Source organism: Nicotiana tabacum, chromosome 24, assembly GCF_000715075.1.
Source record: "Nicotiana tabacum cultivar K326 chromosome 24, ASM71507v2, whole genome shotgun sequence".
Lineage (NCBI taxonomy): Eukaryota > Viridiplantae > Streptophyta > Magnoliopsida > Solanales > Solanaceae > Nicotiana > Nicotiana tabacum.
This window is the reverse complement of record NC_134103.1, coordinates 80,025,338-80,045,577: the sequence shown is the minus strand read 5'-3', so window position 1 is coordinate 80,045,577 and position 20,240 is coordinate 80,025,338. Positions and strand designations below refer to the sequence as shown.

Sequence of the window (20,240 nt, the reverse complement as noted above, 5' to 3'; positions counted from 1 at the left end):
TAAGGTTATTTTGGTATATATAATATTTTGCAAAGGGTATTTTTGGTAGGAAGAAAAGTCAAAACTGCTTCTACTTCTGGGGAGAAGTTACTTTTTTCTGCTTCTTCAAAACTGCTTATGCTTCTAGCCAAAATCACTTTTTCCCCAAAAAAAGCTTGACAAACACCTCAAATTGAGGAATTGGGAAGAAACTTTGCCAAACAGGCTGTTACTCGTTACTTCATTCTCAAGTTGCAGGATACTTTGTTTGGGCATATTTGGATTTAATTTAAATATATAAATGGTTATAATTATATTAAGTGTAATAATCCAAAATTTACTTTTACACTTAATAATTGTGAGATTAGAGAATTAATTTAATTTGTAGCTATTGTGCTAAATATGACACATAACCTTAGAAAATAACTTTAGTATTGGGTAAAGAAAGCAAACTATGGCTATTTCAGGTGTCAAGTGACTAAGAAATTTGATATCTTTGTAATATATATTTAACTAGTTAATTTATTCGCGCTACGCGTTAACATAAAAAATATTTTTAAAATTTTGAAATATATCAATTTATTAAAAAAGTGGAGATAGAACATAAAAATTATCAGTAAAATGATAAAATAAAAGGTTCAATTATCTTCTATCTATAGACTTGGTAAAAGATATCTATTGTTGAACCAATTGAATGGAAACAAAAACTTGAAACGGCAACTAAAATTTTGACTCAGAGAATTAACCAAGTCACTATCATACCATGATCATTTGAGGAAGTATACGCTGAAGAATCAAGTATAGCATAAATGGTATGATTTCTCAACATCTTTCTAATAAAAGTGACCAAAGGAGGTAATGCATTTGCGACGAATATAATATAAGAGCGACACATTTTTTTCTCTTGCCCAATGAGTTGAATATTTATCACAAACAGAAATCATGAAAAATACATTTTTTTTGGGAGTGTTAATTAAAGAAGGACATACATATACTGATTATAACAAAAGGATGATATACATTCGTTTGGATTATGTGATGATTATAAGCTTTTCTCACAACACCTCCTCACTTCAGTAGTAATTTGAGTTTATTTCAATTGCAATATATATGAATTTTCTTTCAACAAAAGTTACAACACTTCATCGTTTCTTGGTCAGACTTTTTTATAAATTCTTCATAGTCTACAGGACGGTTCCCCATTTCGCCAATGTCTCACTGTTGGTTTATTGTTGCTTTGGAGGATTATTATTTGAATGTTCAGATGCAACCCTGCATAAAAATAATAGTTGTATTATTACTAGGTTGCAGTAACAACATAGATATGCAAGGCCGCAATATAGATATGTTTTATATCCATCTTCGAAGTATCAAGCAAAAACGTGGATTTTGGGTCATTTACTTCTGGAAGGAAAACATCCGAAATCTATTTCTAGATCCGGTCGAAAGCATAAAACCGCCCGGTTTGAGTCTAAATGATTTGGTAGTTGGAAAAAGGCATGGGTTGGATAATGAACTTTTTAAAAATTGGTCAAATATGAATAAGATTCATAATATCCACTTTAAAAAAAGGATAAACAATGTGTTTAACTTTTACATTTGCAAAGATTCAAATTGTAGGTTTCTCAAATTTGGGAGATTAGAAATTCTCCCAAAAGTGATTATACTCAAGAAACCATGAATATCTATTATCCCGGTTAACCAATTTTCTATCCATATATATTAAATATGGATAGAGTCGAATATTTTATCAGTTTTGCATTATCCAATTTCAACGGGCGATATCCGACCGATCCGCCTGTTTGCCGCCCATATTGAATATTAAGATCAACATGAAGCTTGACACTGCATAACAATGTACAAGAATAATTAGCTCTAGGCCGTAGAAGATGTAATAACATAATTGTTCACATTGTTCGAGGAACCCTATGAGAGTGGTTCGAGGTTTCCCCTTTATATATTAGACCATCTTGTCTTCTTTGTATCTGCTATATATGACTTCTTTTAGTTTATCAAAATCGTCTAAAAAATTATTGTAGTTCTTGTTACCATTGTTGACTTATTAATGTTGGGTATATAGGTGGAATTCGACTCAAATGTGGGAGAAATTAAGAGGGAAAAGACTAATGTTTGTAGTCGATTCACTGAATAGAGGACAATGGTTATCGAGGGTGTGTCTAATGCAGTCTGTTATTCCGGCTGAGAAGCAGTTCATGACAAAACAAGCTCACCTCACCAGTTTTAGAGCAGAGGTCAAGTGAATTTAAAATATTATATGGAAATATAACCTGTTATTCTATAAGTGATATTAAACTTTAAATGATGATTTTGCGTTTGTTTCATAATAAAGGAAGTTTAACACCTGGTACTAAATTCAAGTGTTTTTGTGTTGATTACAGGATTATAATACAATGCCAGCATAGAGTTCCTTTGGGCACCATTTCTTGTTTTTTCTTAGAAAAGTGTGATACTGTTTTTGATGCAGTAAGTAGGGGAAAAGAAGTCTTACTTGTTGCCGTCCCGTTCCGGTCCCGTCCCGCGTCCCGTCCCATCCCACTTAATTCTAAATGGAATGGGCCCATGTTAAACGGGACACGGGATGGGACGGAATGGCCATTTCGTCCCGTTTGTCCCCTCCCGTCCCGCCTGTCCCGTCTCATCCCATCCCGTCCCGCCTGTCCCGCGTTCTATTTTTTTGTGTATTATATACAAGAAACTTGTAATCCTGCTTTTCAAGGTTTTCTTAAGACCACGGTTAGAAATGATGTTTTTAAATTTCAAACCGAATATTTTCAGTATATTCGTTGTGTATTGTTTCACTTAGATTGTAAAGTGTCTATCACATCTGATATAGGTCGTAGTCCTAAAGATTGTGATTATTTAATTATTACATGTTATTGGGTTGATCATCAGTGGAACATGCAAAAACGTATTATTGGTTATAAATTTGTTGATTCAAAACACAGTGGAGCATATATTGCAACTATTGTTCTACAAATTGTTGATTTTTATGGACTCATTGATAAAGTTTTAACTATCACCTTAGATAATGCTCCTGCTAAGTGTTAAAACTGCAGCAACTAGCTTAATGAAATGATTGCAAAATTAATCCAACTTATGCACCGGCCATTAATGAAATGATTGCAAAATTTAAAAAGTACTTTTTTCCTATTCCCCAAGTTTATTTAATTTCTACTATACTTAACACATCTTTAAAATTAAGAGGTGCAAATGGACTTGTTTGTAAAATTTATGAGAATTTAGCAATTCAAGAAAATGAACAACCATCTCTCGAAGACTGCCAAGCTAACATATATTCTTATGTTAGATTAATGTTTGATAAATATAAATCTATGGAAATAACAAGTGGTGAAACTAGGAAAGAAGAAGAATACAATGAGATACTTAGCACCCCGAGCTATGACGGCATGGAACTCATGGAACATCAATCAACATTGCCAATTCCAGAACAATGTCCGAGAGAAATTATAGATAAGTTACAACGAAATTATATAGGAACTTACAAATATTAGTATGATAATTTGTAATTGGCTACTAAGAGGCCTAGTTTAAACAGAACATTTCCTAGAAGATGGCTGCGTAGATTAGGTGCTCTTCAAAAGAATTATATTTGTATGTGAGATTTGAAAGTTCTATTAATAAAATAAAAGGCTTTAAGCGTTGAATTGTTTTTATGAATTGTCTTACACTCTTACTTAGTTACTTAATGGCTTAAAATTATATTAAATAAATTATAACTCTATTATAAATTTATAATTACTAGAATATTTCATTACAAGTCTTTTGTTTTAATATTTTATAATTCTTTACTTAGTTTCCTAATTTTTGTTTAATTTTTAAGTTTATTAAATAACTCAAAAAACTAGTTGTTGCAAACTTTAAAAATTTAGTCATTGTCAAAAGAATAGCGGTTTTCAAACTCAATGCTTAAATAATTTTTTTTTTAAAACGGCACTTAAGGCCCGCGAACCCGTCCCGTCTAGTCCCGTTTGTTAGTGGGACGGGATGGGCCTACCGTCTGTCCCGTCCCGTCCCGTCTCGTCCCGTTTGTTAGCGGGAAGGAATGGGCCTACCGTTTCGTCCCGTTTGTCTCGTCCCGCCACCGTCCCGGCTAAATGTCGTCCAGTTGGACAGCCATACTTGTTGGTATCAAATTTAAAATAGCTGATTCTGTGCAGTAGAATGTGTTGCAATAAGGGGTCTGGCGTCATTTTGTTAACAAGAAAATGGCTTTATGGTATGTTAACGAATTGATCCATTAAAGTATAAAGACTTCATAAGTTCTGCCAATGTATAGAAATACTTATGTTGACTCATACATATCCGATCCATCTCATAGGTTGAGGTCAAGTTTCCAGTTCATTTCATTTGAAACAAAAGTTTCATAATTTTTAGGGTGGATTCTTTATTAACCTTTAGCTTCCATTCTCTATACAGTATGCTTGTGGCGAACAATAATCACTTCTGTGTATTGAGCATTATGTTGCTCGTGTGATCATAACATATGAGACATTGAGAAGCAGGAAAACACACAATTCTGACCATAGAAATGCATATATATTTATTTTCAGTTCTCACACGCCTTACATCATACAGGAAAGATGGTGATAATCGACTTAATGTATGCATATTTTGATATATATAGCCTCATATTTTGCTCATGTATCGACGATTTGAGATGTTTAATATGATTATTTGTGCTAAATTTTGGTATTTCTATGTGTAGGGATCATTCGGATGCAATTTGGGACGAAAGGGCGCGAATTGGAGCGAAATCGGCACAAAAACGCAAAAAGTAAAATTTGAGGGCCACAGCCAGCGTGGGGCGCTGGCTGTGGCACAATTTACAGCAGCTAAAATTTGTGAGCACCAGGGCCAGCGCCCCACGCTGCCCTGGACGCTCAAGACGAGAAAGTAGCCTTTTTTGACTAGGACTCGGTTATTTCGACCCCTAGACGCCCCCAACTCATATAAAAGCCAACATAAACCTATATTTTAGAGGGAGGATGTGACTTAGAGAGAAGAGGGAGGCGCCAAACACTCGGAAGCAAGGATTTGATCAATTCTTCCATCCCTTTCCTAGTACTCATTGATTTTATGTTTGAAAATATTATTTTTGATGATTGTATGAACATGAGTGGCTAAGAACCCTATTGTTCTAGGATCATGGGTATACATGAATGTTGATGTTTGAAGTTTAATTTGACGAAGTTGATTTTATCATATTGGGTTGTTTATTTAATTCTGTTTTTAATTATTTTGCTGAGTAGCTAACAGTGAAATACTATCTACGAATCTAGAGTTGAACTCGAAAGTGGGGATTCTAGATTGCATATAGAATTAAATAGAGCAAGTTCTTAAACTCGGGCATCGGGGAACGGATTCGCAATTAGGATAGACATATACCTAATTGCCTTGCTCGGTTGCAATACAGGAATTGTAAATGCGTTCTTGTTAATCTTAATTCCATAGACATATAGGTATTAAGTTAGCTTAAATAGGCGAGTAAGGACTCGACAGATTCTTATGAGTAATATCAACCCTGTCAATCAACAATCCAGATAAATCAATTAGTTATTTTAAGCTAAGAATGCAACATGATTGTTAGATAACCCGTGACCCTGGAATATTATCTCCTATTGATTGTTATTCGAAATTATTTAAGTGTTGTGGTTGATTTCTAGTATTTCATTACTTGATAGTTTTTAGGTAGTAAATTAGAAAATTATCTATTTTGTAAGAAATTGCTTGAATCGATAAGTTATATATTTGAGTTTGAATTAGTCAAAAGTTAATCATAAGTTTTCGTGGGAACGATACTCTACTCACTACTCTATTACTTAACGACCACGTATACTTGCGTGAGTGTGTTTGGTCGCAACAAGTTTTTGGCGCCATTGCTGGGGACTTAGAAATTAGCTACTTGACTTAGTTAAGCTTTTATTAGTTATTTGTTCAAGCTCTAATTTTCAGTTTACCTTGTTTGTGTTAACGCATGCTCTTCTCTTGAATGCGGAGGAGTAGAAGCGCAAACAATCTCCTTCCTCTTGATCCTGAAATTGAACGAACACTTCACAGAGTGAGGAGAGAAGTCGAAACAAGAACTAGAATAGAGGGAGAGTTGGACATTGTAGTTCAACCACAACCAACAAAGATGGAAGGTAATGAAGAGCGTGCGGTGATAGAAGCCGCAAGGCCCAATCTTGCGAATATGACTCAGACTATTGTGAAACCTAATATCACAGGGCATTTTGAACTCAAACAGTACATGGTACAGTTGATTCAGTCCACAGGGCAATATGTGGGTCTATCTCATGAAGACCCGCAGAGGCACATTCAGAATTTCCTGGAAATTACGGACACCTATAATTATCCGAATGTTTCCAAGGACTATATCAGGCTGACATTATTTCCCTTTTCACTGCTGGGGGAAGCTAAGGAATGGTTGCAAAAGGAACCCGCGAACTCAATCCATACTTGGGATGATCTAGCAAGGAAATTCTTAATCAAGTTTTTTCCTACTAAGAAGACAAAGTCGCTGAGGAGCCAAATTTTTGGGTTCCAACAACGGGATGGCGAGACACTTCGTCAAGCTTGGGAAAGATACAAGAAGCTACTCAGGCGACTGCCCGCATCATTGTCAGACTGATGAGGTATTGGGTCACTCTTTTGTTGATGGGCTAGATGAGGCATCAAAGATGAATCTTGATTCAGCTTGTGGGGGTAGTTGCATGGCGAGGCCGTATAGTGAAATACAACTCTTGCTAAATAACTTCACTGCTAATGACCATAATTGGCAAGGAGATGGGGACTCACGAAGGGCAATTAAACAGCAGTCGGGTTGATTGAGCTTGATGACTTCTCAGCCATGAAAGCCGATATAGCAAAATTGACAAATCAGATGAATAGAATGACAATGCAACAAACACAACAGATGCAACATGTACAGCAGATGTCTATTTGCTGTGAACTATGTGGTGACAGTCATATGAGTGACATGTGCCCCACGAATCCTGAATCTATATACTATGTGGGGCAACAGAGCAGAGGTCCAATGAATCAGCATGCACAATATGGGAACACTTACAATCCAAATTGGAAGAATCATCCTAACTTCTCATGGGGAGGAAATCAGCCGAATCAGAATCACTATAAGCCCCAAGGAAATTTCAATCAACCTCAGAAACCACCCCAACAGATAGAAGAGAGTACGAATGACTTGCTGAAGAAGTTGTTGCTTGACAATCAACAGCTCGGGACCGATTTCAGAAATCTTGAGAGGCAAATAAGACAGTTAGCAGAAAATCAAAACACTAGACCTGCAGGCGCTCTTCCCAGTGATACAGAGAAGAACCCTCAAAATAATGCAGTTACACTTAGAAACGGGAGGGAACTAGAAAAAGTGCCAAAGAAGATAAAGGACAAGCCTATACCTGAGGGGGAGCTGATCCCTAAGGCAATACACGAGTCAAAGAAAAATGATGCAGGTTCAGAGCTAGTGGAGGCTGCAAGGCCACCACCACTTTTCCCCCAGAGATTGCAGAAAAAGAATGATGATCGCATGTTCAACAAATTTCTCTCTATGTTGAGCCAGGTTCAATTGAATATTCCATTGGGGGATGTACTTCGTGAAATTCCAAAATATGCTAAGTACATAAAAGATATAGTGGCTCACAAGAGGAAATTGACTGAGTTCGAGACAGTTGCGCTTACTGAAGAGTGCACTTCAAGGGTCCAAAACAAGCTTCCTCAAAAGCTTAAGGATCCTGGCAGCTTCACCATCCCTGTGCGAATTGGTAATATTGACGTGGGTCGTGCTTTTTGTGATTTGGGGGCGAGCATAAATCTAATGCCCTTGTCCTTGTTTAAGCAATTGGGTCTGGGAGCTCCAAGACTAACCACTGTGATGTTGCAATTAGCTGATAGGTCCATAGCCTACCCTGAAAGAGTGATTGAAGATGTGTTGCTACAAATTGGGAAATTTATCTTCCCAGCTGACTTCATTATTCTAGATTTTGAGGCTGATGAACAAGTTCCAATCATATTGGGACGACCTCTCTTGCCTACTGGTGATGCAATAATTAAAGTGAGAGAGGGAAAAATGATTATGAGGGTGGACAACAAGGAAGCAGTTTTTAATGTCTACAAAGCGATCTAACTTCCCCGCCACTATGAGGAGCTCTCTATGATATCTGTTGTGGATGTGGATGAGCAACTTCTTGACACGAGTGTATATCTAGACGATTCTCTAGAAAAAACACTCATGTTGTTCGATAGCTTGGAGATTGATGATGATGTTGAGGAGATAATGCATATCCTAGATGCATCATGTGCTTACATGCAGGGAATACACCCGTTTGAGCCCTTGAATAGGCCAAGTGGATCTCCTACAAAGCCGTCAATTGAAGAAGCTCCAAAATTGGAGCTAAAACCCCTACCCCATCACCTTCAATATGCTTATTTGGGTAGTTCTGATACTTTACATGTTATTGTTTCTTCTGACTTGTCTAAATTGCAGGAAGAAAAGTTGTTGAGAGTGCTACGTGAGACAAGCGAGCAATTGGGTGGACGATGTCTGACATTAAAGGCATTAGTCTAGCTTTCTGCATGCATAAAATCCTCATTGAGGACGGACACAAGCAAAGTGTAGAGCAACAACGCCGCCTAAATCCAATCATGAAAGAGGTGGTAAGAAAAGAAGTGATTAAGTGGCTTGATGCAGGTATTGTATTCCCAATCTCTGATAGCAAATGGGTAAGCCCCGTTCAATGTGTCCTAAGAAAGGGGGGATGACTGTAGTGGTTAATGAAAATAATGACTTAATTCCTACAAGAGCTGTCACTGGGTGGAAAATTTGCATAGATTATAGAAAATTGAACAATGCCACCCGAAAGGACCACTTTCTCCTCCCTTTCAGTGACCAAATGCTTGATAGGTTAGCTGGCCAGGAATACTAATATTTCCTAGATGGTTATTCGGGGTATAATCAGATTTCTATAGCCTTAGAGGACCAAGAGAAAACTACATTTACGTGTCCCTATGGTACGTATCCGTTCAAGAGAATGACATTTGGTCTCTGTAATGCACCTGCGACTTTTCAAAGGTATATGATGGCTATTTTTACTGACATGGTTGAAAGATTTGTGGAAGTGTTCATGGATGATTTTTCTGTGTTTGGGTATTCTTTTGATAATTGTTTAATGAACCTTGATAAAGTGCTAGTTAGGTGTGAAGAAACAAACTTGGTACTAAACTGGGAAAAGTGCCATTTCATGGTACGTGAAGGTATAGTCTTGGGGCACAATGTGTCAAAAAATGGTCTGTAGGTAGATAAAGCAAATGTGGAGGCGATTGAAAAATTTCCCCCACCGACATCAGTCAAAGGCATTCGCAGTTTCTTGGGCCATGCAAGTTTTTATGGTCGATTCATTAAAGATTTTTCGAAAAAAATTCTTCTCCGTTGTGCAGGCTTCTAGAGAAAGATGTCACCTTCAAGTTTGGTGATGCATGTCTAAAAGCATTTGAGGAGCTGAAGGGAAGGTTGGTGACTGCACCAATTATCGTAGCCCCAGATTGGGGACAGCCATATGAGTTGATGTGCGATGCAAGTGACATAGCAATCGGAGCTGTTTTGGGGCAAAGAAAGGAAAAAATCTTTCACTCCATTTATTATGCGAGCAAAACTATGAATCCAGCTCAGATGAATTACACAGTTACTGAAAAAGAATTGCTTGCAGTGGTGTGAGCATTTGACAAGTTCAGATCTTATCTAGTGGGAACCAAAGTTATCGTCTACACAGATCATTCAGCTATCAGATACTTATTTGAAAATAAAGACGCCAAGCCGAGGCTGATTCGTTGGGTCCTCCTATTGCAATAATTTGACTTAGAAAACCGAGATCGAAAAAGAACAAAGAATCAAGTGACTGATCACTTGTCCAGATTAGAAAATCGGAACCATGTAGCTGAAGGGGGGTTGATCAAAGAAACATTTCCTGATGAGCAGTTATTTGCAGTCACCTCAAGTAAAGCCCCGTGGTATGCAGATTATGTGAATTTTATTGTAAGTGGGGTGACGCCACTAGAATTGACACCTGACAATAGAAGAAGATTCCTACATGATGTGAGGCTCTACATGTGGGATGAGTCATTCCTATATAAGCAGTGCGCAAATCAGTTGGTGCGGAGGTTTGTTCCTGAGGAAGAGATGAATGCAATATTGCATGGTTGCCATGTTTCGCCATATGGAGGTCATCACGGTGGGGATAGAACCGCCCAAAAAGTGCTACAATCAGGTTTCTATTGGCCAAAATTGTTTAAGGATGCACATGCCTTTATTAAAAAGTGTGACAGATGCCAAAGAACTGGAACTATCACGAGGAAGCACAAAATGTCTTTGAAAAATATTCTGGCAGTAGAGCTTTTTGGTGTTAGGGGGATTGATTTCATGGGACCGTTCCTATATTCTAATGGTCACAGGTACATCTTGGTGGTGGTCGACTATGTTTCTAAGTGGGTGGAGGCCATTGCTCTTCCTACTAATGATGCAAAGGTAGTGGTAAGCTTTGTAAAGAAGCACATCTTCACGCGCTTTGGGATTCCAAGAGTGTTAATAAGCGACAGAGGAACTCACTTTTGTAACAAATTGCTGAATAATGTTCTTGCAAAGTATGAAGTTAAGCACAAAGTTTCCACTGCCTCTCATCCCCAAACGAGTGGTCAAGTATAAGTTTCAAACAGAGAGGTAAAGCAGATTCTGGAGAAAACAGTAAGTGGAAATAGAAAAGACTGGGCCGGGAAGCTGGATGATGCATTATGGGCATATCGAACTGCATACAAGACTCCCATAGGTACTTCTTCGTATATGTTGGTTTATGGGAAGGCATGCCACTTGCCCGTCGAGCTTGAACATAAAGCTTATTGGGCGATCAAAAAGCTAAATATGGATATGGACTCAGCTGGTGAGAAGAGGTTTCTGCAACTCAACGAGCTTGATGAGTTTCAATTGCACGCATATGAAAATGCCAAATTATATAAAGAAAAGACGAAGAGGAGGCATGACAAGCACATTCAACATCGAGAGTTTGAGCCGGGTCAAGAAGTTCTCTTGTTCAATTCGAGGTTGAAGCTATTCCCTGGAAAGCTTAAGTCTCGTTGGGCAGGTCCTTTTGTCGTGGTAAGTATGAGGCCTCACGGAGCGGTGGAACTGCGTGATACGAGCTCAAGTGGTACCTTTTTGGTAAATGGCCAGATAATAAAACATCATTGGGGTGGTGACATTGCACGTCACAAGACCTCAGTGGACTTGGCAGATGATTAAACACGTGTTGAGTCGTGCCGCGACGTTAAATCAGACGCTCGTTGGGAGGCAACCCAATTTTTATCGCTTTCGAAGCATAGTTTTTTTTGTTTTATTTTAGTTAGAATAGGCTAATTTTTTCTTTGTGGTTGCAAAAAAAAAAAATCTTAGGTGGAAATGGTGTGGAATGTGTGTAATATATATATTGAGTGCTCGGGTAGTCGGGATTGTTTATCAAAAACAAAAAATAAAAAATAAGCGAATTGAGCGCCCAGGCCAGCGGCCCACGCTACCTGGGGCGCACTTTCCAGTATGTCTGAAGCTTCAACGCCAGCCCCAGCATGGGGCGCTGGGCTGGCGGGTCAGGTATGTATTTTTTTATTTTTTCTTTATTTTCATTTTCTTTGTTTAATTAAAAATACCCAACCCAATTACCCATATACACACACAACCCAACGCATACCCAATTACCCAAACCCATCCCCCACCTAAATTAAAATAGCTAAAACCCAAAACCCCTCCTTGCTCCAAAAACGTCGAATACTGCCCGCTCTTTTTCTCCCCTTTTCTCTCAAGTTCTCATATTCTTTAATCTTCCTTGCTCAATTCCATCTCAAGACTCTAAGGTATGTTCTTCTTGTTATCTCTTTTCTTGTATTTTGGAAGTTCTTAGAGTATTTGTAGTCTTCTTTCTCCCCCAATCCTCAAATCCCTTAGGTCTCTTAAACATACTTTGATGTTATTGTGGGTGGAATGATTATACACGAAATTGGTGCAAAATTAGTTGTGCAGTTGTGTTTGAAGTAGTAAACTATAATTCCCTCTACTTCATGTAAATTTGGGAGGCCCACCTTCCACCTTCTCCCACCATTGTTGAAATAGAAGAGCAAAATTGATGCCCACAAGGTGTTTGCTAAAATACTTAAGAGAGTAAATTTGAATACCGGTGAAGTCTAAGTAGCCGAGTGTAGTTGTATATGAGTTTGGGCGAAGTGTGAGGTGTTTTGGGGGTATTGTATCTTGTTGTAAACTTTTGTAAGTTGTAGTTAGTGTACTAAAATAGTGTAGTAATATAGACTTTAGCTTTGTTATGCTTGCACCATAGTTAAGTTACGGCCATGTTAAACTAATTGAATTTTATGGCATAGGGAAGTCTAAGTACCATTGCTAGCCTTCGGTTTTAAGTGTGGGGTCATCTTGCCTCTCACGATGACCTTAGGCAACATCTCTTGATTCATTCTCATCTTTGTATTTATCATGTGTAGGTTGCTATGGCTCGTGACGATGCCGCTAAAGGAAAAGGGGTGGGGAACTGCTCCCCCTCCAAAGAAACGCAAGCAAGGCGAGAGCTCTTCTCGACATGCAAGGGAAAGCAAGTGGCTAGCGGGTCTACGAGGCCAACGCGGCCTCGGGTGGAACTTGTTCGGGATGACGCCATCAAATGGCATGATACTTTTGTCCATATAGGAGATATGTATTTGAAATGGGGATAAATGTGAAGGCTTTAGAACGGAAATTCCCAGATGTACTTGCTACATTGATCGAAAAGAAGATGGATAAGCTCCTCGAATGTCCGAGCCCGGCAAATCTCAGCATGGTAAGAGAGTTATATGCCAACTGGAACGAGAAAAATGACGAGTCGTGGGTCAGAGGAAAGGAAATTCCAATAGATAGGGAAGCCATATGTCATTTTTTGGGAGTTGATAGCCCTAACCCACGAAGGCTTCGAAAGTTCTTCAAAAGTCCACGCTACCAAGCAATACGTCACACACTTTGTGGCGTTGATTCTAATGCAAAGTGGACGCGAACTAAGGGAAATATTCACCTTGAAATGCTCCGGTTCGACTTCAACAAAATGGCCAAGGTCTGGCAAAACTTTGTGCAAGCTAGATTAATGCTCGTTGAGCATAATAGTGAGTGCACTCGAGCTTAAGTGTGTGTGATCTACTTTTTGATGACCGGGCGCCCCATAAATATGGGTGAGCTCATGCTTGGGGAGATGACCCGCACCCGTTTTGAAGGAAGGATCAAAAGGTTTTTTTTGTAACATTCTGACACAATACATGCTCTCTCGTGGGGTACAAGAGTACCCTGGCTATGATGAGGTAGTAGAAGCACCCACAGCATTGTTAGACATCACATCCATGCTAGAGTCCACATGTAAGCTCACCCAAGCTGCTAGGAATGAGAGGGACGGAAATTTCAACAGGTATCTTTACAAATCCCTCAATGTTATTATGAACAGGCTAGGGGTGTCAGATGAGGAGCGCACGCGATTGCGAAGTGATCTCTCCAGTTCTTCTAAGGAGATGTTGGGCATAGTACCAGACAGTCCCGTTCATCCGTCTGAGGATAAAAATACTGACAAAGAATCTGATAATGAGGATGCGGATGATGATGAAGTTATTGGACCAATGGCTTTGGTACCCTTAGGATATGATTATGAGCCCATTGCCACAGCTGGTTGGTATCCTGATGAGGCAGACTCCGACTAGCACGGAATTCTTTCTTTCCACCTTACTTTATTTTTGAATTTATTATGCATCGGGGACTATGCATTGTTTAAGTGTGGGGTGGGGGAATACTCCTTGAATTGTATAAAACATTTTTTTAGTGTTATTGTTTTTTTTTTCTTTTAAAACCTTTTAACTTAGTTTAAGACTAACATAGTCTAATTAGCTAGATTACATAAAATAAAAAAAATTAACAAAAACTTGAACTTTTCCTGACGATGGATCTGTTAGACAATTTTCTTGAGGGATTAAAGTCCGATTAAAAATACCAAAAAGATTTTCTTTTGTTTTATTTTTGATAGTTAGGTAGTATCCCTTGGTTTTTCTTTGGACGCCGGTTCTTTTTCAAGGGTGTAGCTCGAATCGGGTGTTTTGTTTTATTTTTTTTTGAGTAGGATAAGGGAGAAAACTGAGGTGCTTGGAGATACCTTTTGACATGTTTGGTGTTTGCAAGTTAAGTTAGGGCATGCGTTCTGTCTTCCTGCATATATGATTTGAATTGTAATGCCCAAGTAGATTAAGTAGCCTACTCTTTGATGCCTTTTTCTCTGTTGATTGACTTGTATGCCACTTAGTGCATTGTTGCTTACAAATTCTCAACTTGATATGCTTGCTTGACCTGAGAGTCACACAGAACCATTTTGAGTGAGTCAAGTGCCATGTGTGTGTAAGGATTATTGATATTATGTGCTATCCTGTGTAGTCTATAACTTTCCCCGTGTGTTAATCAACGCGAAATCATTAAGTTGTGCTAGTCTAGGAGATGATGTAGGCGTTTCTTGCTTGACCATAAAGGTGCTTGTCACTGACAAATAGAATTTTCCCATTGCTAGCCCCTTTGAGCCTATAGACTGTTTCCTTGGCACCCACATTACAAGCTGTACTCCTACTTTGTTCTTAATGTGAGATTGTTGAACCTTTACCTCCTAAGGTACTTAGTCGCTAGAAGAAGTAAGGTGAGAGATTGGGAAGTGGCTTTCGAGTGGAACCATGGAAGGGCCCTTAAGGTGTACTAAAATTGTGAATAAAGGTCACTAGCTTATGAACTTCAATGTATGGAGTGTGTAAGGAAAAAAAAAGAGGAAAATTTTTGCAAGAAAGAGCAAACAAAAGTTCAAATAATGTAAAAAGACACACCTCCTAATCCTTCTACTCGTGCTAGTAAAACCATAGAGGTGCTTGATGGAAAAGAGGGCTATGTTAGTTATGGTGTATGACAAGTGAATGGGTTGCGAAGCAATTGCGCTTGAATTGTGAGTGTAGTGTATTAAAGTGCTTAGGAGGATTAGTCACTATGCCTAAATGTATCCTACCCATCCCTTAGCCTACATTACAACCTTAAAGTCCTAATTGATCCTAGATTTAGCTAGCTTAGATTAGTAGATATGTACACTATGGGCAAGCTTATGGTACGACCACGGGATGCACATGAATTATTTGTGAGAGTGAGTGAATGTTATTCAATTGTGTGATGTCCTTAATTTATGTTCAATGACATATTTGAATTTGTGGACTACTTTGATATTCATTTTTTTTTCTTGTGGAGAGGGCACTTGATCTCATGACAGATTGATGATGTTGTACACTTTCTTGTGTTGAGTAAGTGCGTGAGTTGAGGATGCTCAGTGGTAACGAGTCATCTCTTGAGGTAAGGTGGTTGTGGAGAGGTTGCTTGAGTTGATTGAGTTGGTTGAATAACATTGAGTATATTTGGGCTATTTAAAACCGGGAAGAATGTGAAATTTGTGTGTTCATGCTTAATTACCGACATCGATCATAGTCAAAAGGTAGGGTGTTTGACTGAATTAATTGTGAAGTCCTCTTTCATAGTGCTAAGTACGTTTTGGGGGTGTTAATATAATTCCATTGCTCGAGGATGAGCAAGAGTCTAAGTGTGGGGTATTGATAATCAGCTTAATGTATGCATATTTTGATATATATCGCCTCACATTTTGCTCATGTCTCGACGATTTGAGATATTTAATATGATTATTTGTGCTAAATTTTGGTATTTCTATGTGTAGGGATCATTCGTATACAATTTGGGACGAAAGGGCATGAATTGGAGCAAAATCGGGATAAAAACGCAAAAAGTGAAATTTGAGGGCCACAGCCAGCGTGGGGCACTGGCTGTGGCGCAATTTATAGCAGCTAAAATTTGTGAGCGCCAGGGCCAGCGCCCCACGCTGCCCTGGACGCTCAAGACGGGAAAGTAGCCTTTTTCGACTAGGACTCGATTATTTCGACCCTTAGACGCCCCCAACTCATATAAAAGCCAACCTAAACCTATATTTTAGAGGGAGGACATGACTTAGAGAGAAGAGGGAGGCGCCAAACACTCGGAAGCAAGGATTTGATCAATTCTTCTATCCCTTTCCTAGTACTCATTGATTTTATGTTTGAAAATATTATTTTTGATGATTGTATGAACATGAGTAGCTAAGAACCCTATTGTTCTAGGGTCATGGGTATTACATGAATGTTGACGTTTGAAGTTTAATTTAGTGAAGTTGATTTTATCATATTGGGTTGTTTATTTAATTCTGTTTTTAATTATTTTGCTGAGTAGCTAACAGTGAAATACTATCTACGAATCAAGAGTTGAACTCGAAAGTGGGAATTCTAGATTGCATATAGAATTAAATAGAGCAAGTTCTTAAACCCGGGCATCGGGGAACAGATTCGCAATTAGGATAGACATATACCTAATTGCCTTGCTCGGTTGCAATACAGGAATTGTAAATGCGTTCTTGTTAATCTTAATTTCATTGACATATAGGTATTAAGTTAGTTTAAATAGGCGAGTAAGGACTCGACAGATTCTTATTAATAATATCAACCCTGTCAATCAACAATCCAGATAAATAAATTAGTTATTTTAAGCTAAGAATGCAACATAATTGTTAGATAACCCGTGACCCTGGAATATCTATTGATTGTTATTCGAAATTATTTAAGTTTTGTGGTTGATTTCTAGTATTTCATTACTTGATAGTTTTTAGGTAGTAAATTAGAAAATTATTTATTTTGTAAGAAATCGCTTGAATCGATAAGTTATATATTTGAGTTTGAATTAGTCAAAAGTTAATCATAAGTCTTCGTGGGAACGATATTCTACTCACTACTCTATTACTTGACGACCACGTATACTTGCGTGAATGTGTTTGGTCGCAACAGATGGTCACCCTAGCATTTATATATCGCAAATTTTATGGTATACTCTCCCCTGAGGAATTAGCAAACCCTGCAAGTTACTCGGATTGCATCCACTGGTGCTTGCCAGGGGTGTCTGGTGTATGGAATGAGCTGCAAGTTAGCTCGATTAAGGATATTAAGGCAGTGAGCGAAGAATACTACTGCACTCACTACTATTTTGTGGCTGATCTTTCAGCTATGAAAGTTTATGCATAGAGCACAATGTACATCTGAAAAGCATGTGACTTTTGTTGTTCATAGTGAAAAAATTTAATTGACAGAACCAGCTGGACAATGAAGAGAGTTTGGTGTATTTCAGAGTTTCACTTTATTACCAGTCTTGCCCATTAGTAGTACTCCATCCGTTTAAAAAAGATTGACACTATTACTATTTGGGAAGTTTACGAGGTTGTTTTTTGACCAAATATTTTGAATTATGAGTTATTATAAATTATAATACTTTTTTATGTAGTTCTGAAAATATAAATTTTAGAATTTATGTCTAAATTCATAGTCAAAGTTAAGTCGGCGTTTGGACATAAGAGTTGTAAAATTCAGAAAAAAATAATTTTTTTTTTGAGTGAAAATGGTATTTGAAAATTAGAGTTGTGTTTGAGCATGAATATAATTTTGGCTTGTTTTTGAATTTTTGTGAGTGATTTGAGTGAAAATTTTGAAAAACAGCTTTTTGGAGTTTTTCAAAATTCATCTTCAAGTGAAAATTAAAAAATTTATGGCCAAACATTGATTTCAAAAAAAAATAAAAATTTTCATGGCCAAACGGATAGTACTTTGACCCTTGTACTCCGATAATCTTTTTGAAACGGGGGAAGTAGTAATTGTGATGAAAATTTGAACCAATAGCAGTGAACACATGCGACTTGGGCAGTCAGTTTTGTTCACCCTTTGCCTTTTAAAATACAAATTGTATTATAGCTTGAAATCAAATAATCAAACCTACCAAGCTTAAATTTTCTCATCCCACATATTTGAATGAATCATTTTTAAAAAGCCTGAGTTTAAACTAATAGCCAGAAATCAAAGGAGAAAATCAACAAAGCAGACCAAATTCAAGCCACTATCATGACACAAAATGAGTATAGTTCTAAAGGCTGGCTGTTTGTTTATCATTAAAACTAATTATGTTGGATTCTGACTCAAAAATGCAAGTTGAGTATAGTTCTAAAGTCGGCCTGTTGGTTGGCTCACACCACCATTTTAACAAGTATAGTACATCCAAACATAAACTTGCCATGGCGCGAACTATTTGAGTTGTCACTTGACCTTTAACAAGAAATAACATGGTCACGATTGAACTCGATTATGACAGTGTGAAACTTGTATGGACAAAAGTTCAATCTTTAAGGAAATATAAAAGCTAGCATAGCGGTAAGAGATTTAAATTGAAATAATCGCAGCTTCATTTGAAATCGTAATTTGTACATTTTAATAAGATGCCTATAGTTGGCTTAGATGGCCACATTGATCATAAGGCTGACTTCTTTTCAAGTAACTTGATACTGATCATTAACATATTCTTTGACATATTACTCATTCATTTAATTTAAATTATATACTTTAAATAGCTAAATTGTTTCAAACTAAAATTATATTTTCTTCTATCTTGAAATTAATCTATTTTTGCTCCAACATAAATAGTTAGGAAGATAGTGATAAATTCAAATTGACGCTAAACGCATCAGCAGATGGGGTGAGTGAGCCTTCTAGACGAGCTGTCTCAGTTTCCGCCACATTCATGTCAACATCACATTTACAATAGTCTCCATCTTTAATTTGATCTTCACACTTACAGTAATCTGAATCCTTAATTGGATCTTTCATAGAGACTTGAGCAGAATCTACATCAACCAATCTTGGCATGTCCTTCACCGGATTCTGTCAAGATTCGAACACAAAAGTCATCATATAGTAGTTGAATTTCATTAAGCTCAAACCATTCAAAAATCAAACCGAAGCAAAGGTTTTGAATATTAGATCGATGGTAGCATGTTAAAATGCTATTAGAAGCTTAGAGATATGTATGAGAACAAAAGGAAAAAGAAAATACAAAGGTTAAAGCACACACATACTAGTCCAGTTCAATATATCAAACTCAAAATTATGCATTTTCCTAGGTTTTTCATTTTGTTTGGCTTATAGAAGCCGAGTTCCATGTGAACATTAGATAGCAAGATTTAAAATATCATACGGAAAGCATTAATTCATGCGCAGACAGAGAAATATTCAAAAGAGTGTAGACCTTCTCCTTCCTATAAATGGTGCCATCTTCTTCAACATGCCAACCAGCTTCGTCACACAGAGCCATGAGAAGATCATTCGTGTCAGCATGCTTGGGCAGTTTGTAGTTTCCATGAGCCCTCAGTCCAGCAAAGATCTTGTGTGTCATAGCTCGACGTTTTTGTTCTCTTTGCTTGTTTTTCTGCCTCTCCCTATCCGAAGGATACCGGAACCTTGTCACCACGTTGCCGTCTTTGGTGGTTTTGTGAACCAACCATGGTCCTCTGCTGGTTTTAATGCACCCTCTAAGAACACTTCTTCTCTCTTCAACCATAGTTTTGAGTTCTAGCTACTTTCTTCTTAGCTTGTTGCTTTGTTGTTCGTTCCTCTTCTAGTTGTGGCAGTAATAATTGATTTATATATAGAAAGACAACATGTAGACAAATTAGGGATAGTACAAAGAGCACCGCATATATTATATTCCTCCAGTTTGGCGTGAGTACTATGTTCTGTGAAATCCTTTTAGCTTACTATAAAATATTTTACACAAATATCAATGATGATCAAAGGAGAGAACTTTACTGAGTACAGAAGATTTTATATCAGTTGGCCTTTTTTTTTCCAATTCGGTGTTCGGTATCCGTATTGAAACCCGACTATATCCGGATTCGCGCCGCGCAAAATGTCATTCGGGGGTAAGCGCTCCCTGCCAAGAATTTTTTCATACCCAAGACTCAAACCCGAGTCATCTGGTTAAGAGAAGAGCAGCGCACCATATCTTTGATGGTCATTCGTTGCCTTTTTACGGTTCTCATGAACATTGACAAGTGTCAAATTAATAGAATTAACATCCTCCTCTAAGTTTCTATTTGAGACATATTATCAACTAACTCATGAATTAAAATAGGATTGTTAAATTTTATGTTGTGTGGACTCTCTATAAATACTACCGTATTCGCGTCATATTTTTCAAAAATATACTTTTTTGGGAGAAT

The 20,240-nt window shown here is 37.7% G+C and overlaps 1 protein-coding gene across 1 annotated transcript; it reads right to left on the bottom strand.

Moving 5' to 3' along the window:
- Positions 1 to 18,584: 18,584 nt before the first annotated feature.
- Positions 18,585 to 19,621, bottom strand: LOC142177944 (uncharacterized). Its single transcript, XM_075247026.1, has 2 exons — positions 19,268 to 19,621; positions 18,585 to 18,903 (listed from the first exon to the last, which is right to left on the bottom strand). Exons 1-2 carry the CDS (start codon positions 19,577 to 19,579, stop codon positions 18,667 to 18,669), a joined length of 549 nt encoding a protein of 182 aa, XP_075103127.1. The 5' UTR covers positions 19,580 to 19,621; the 3' UTR covers positions 18,585 to 18,666.
- Positions 19,622 to 20,240: the final 619 nt, after the last annotated feature.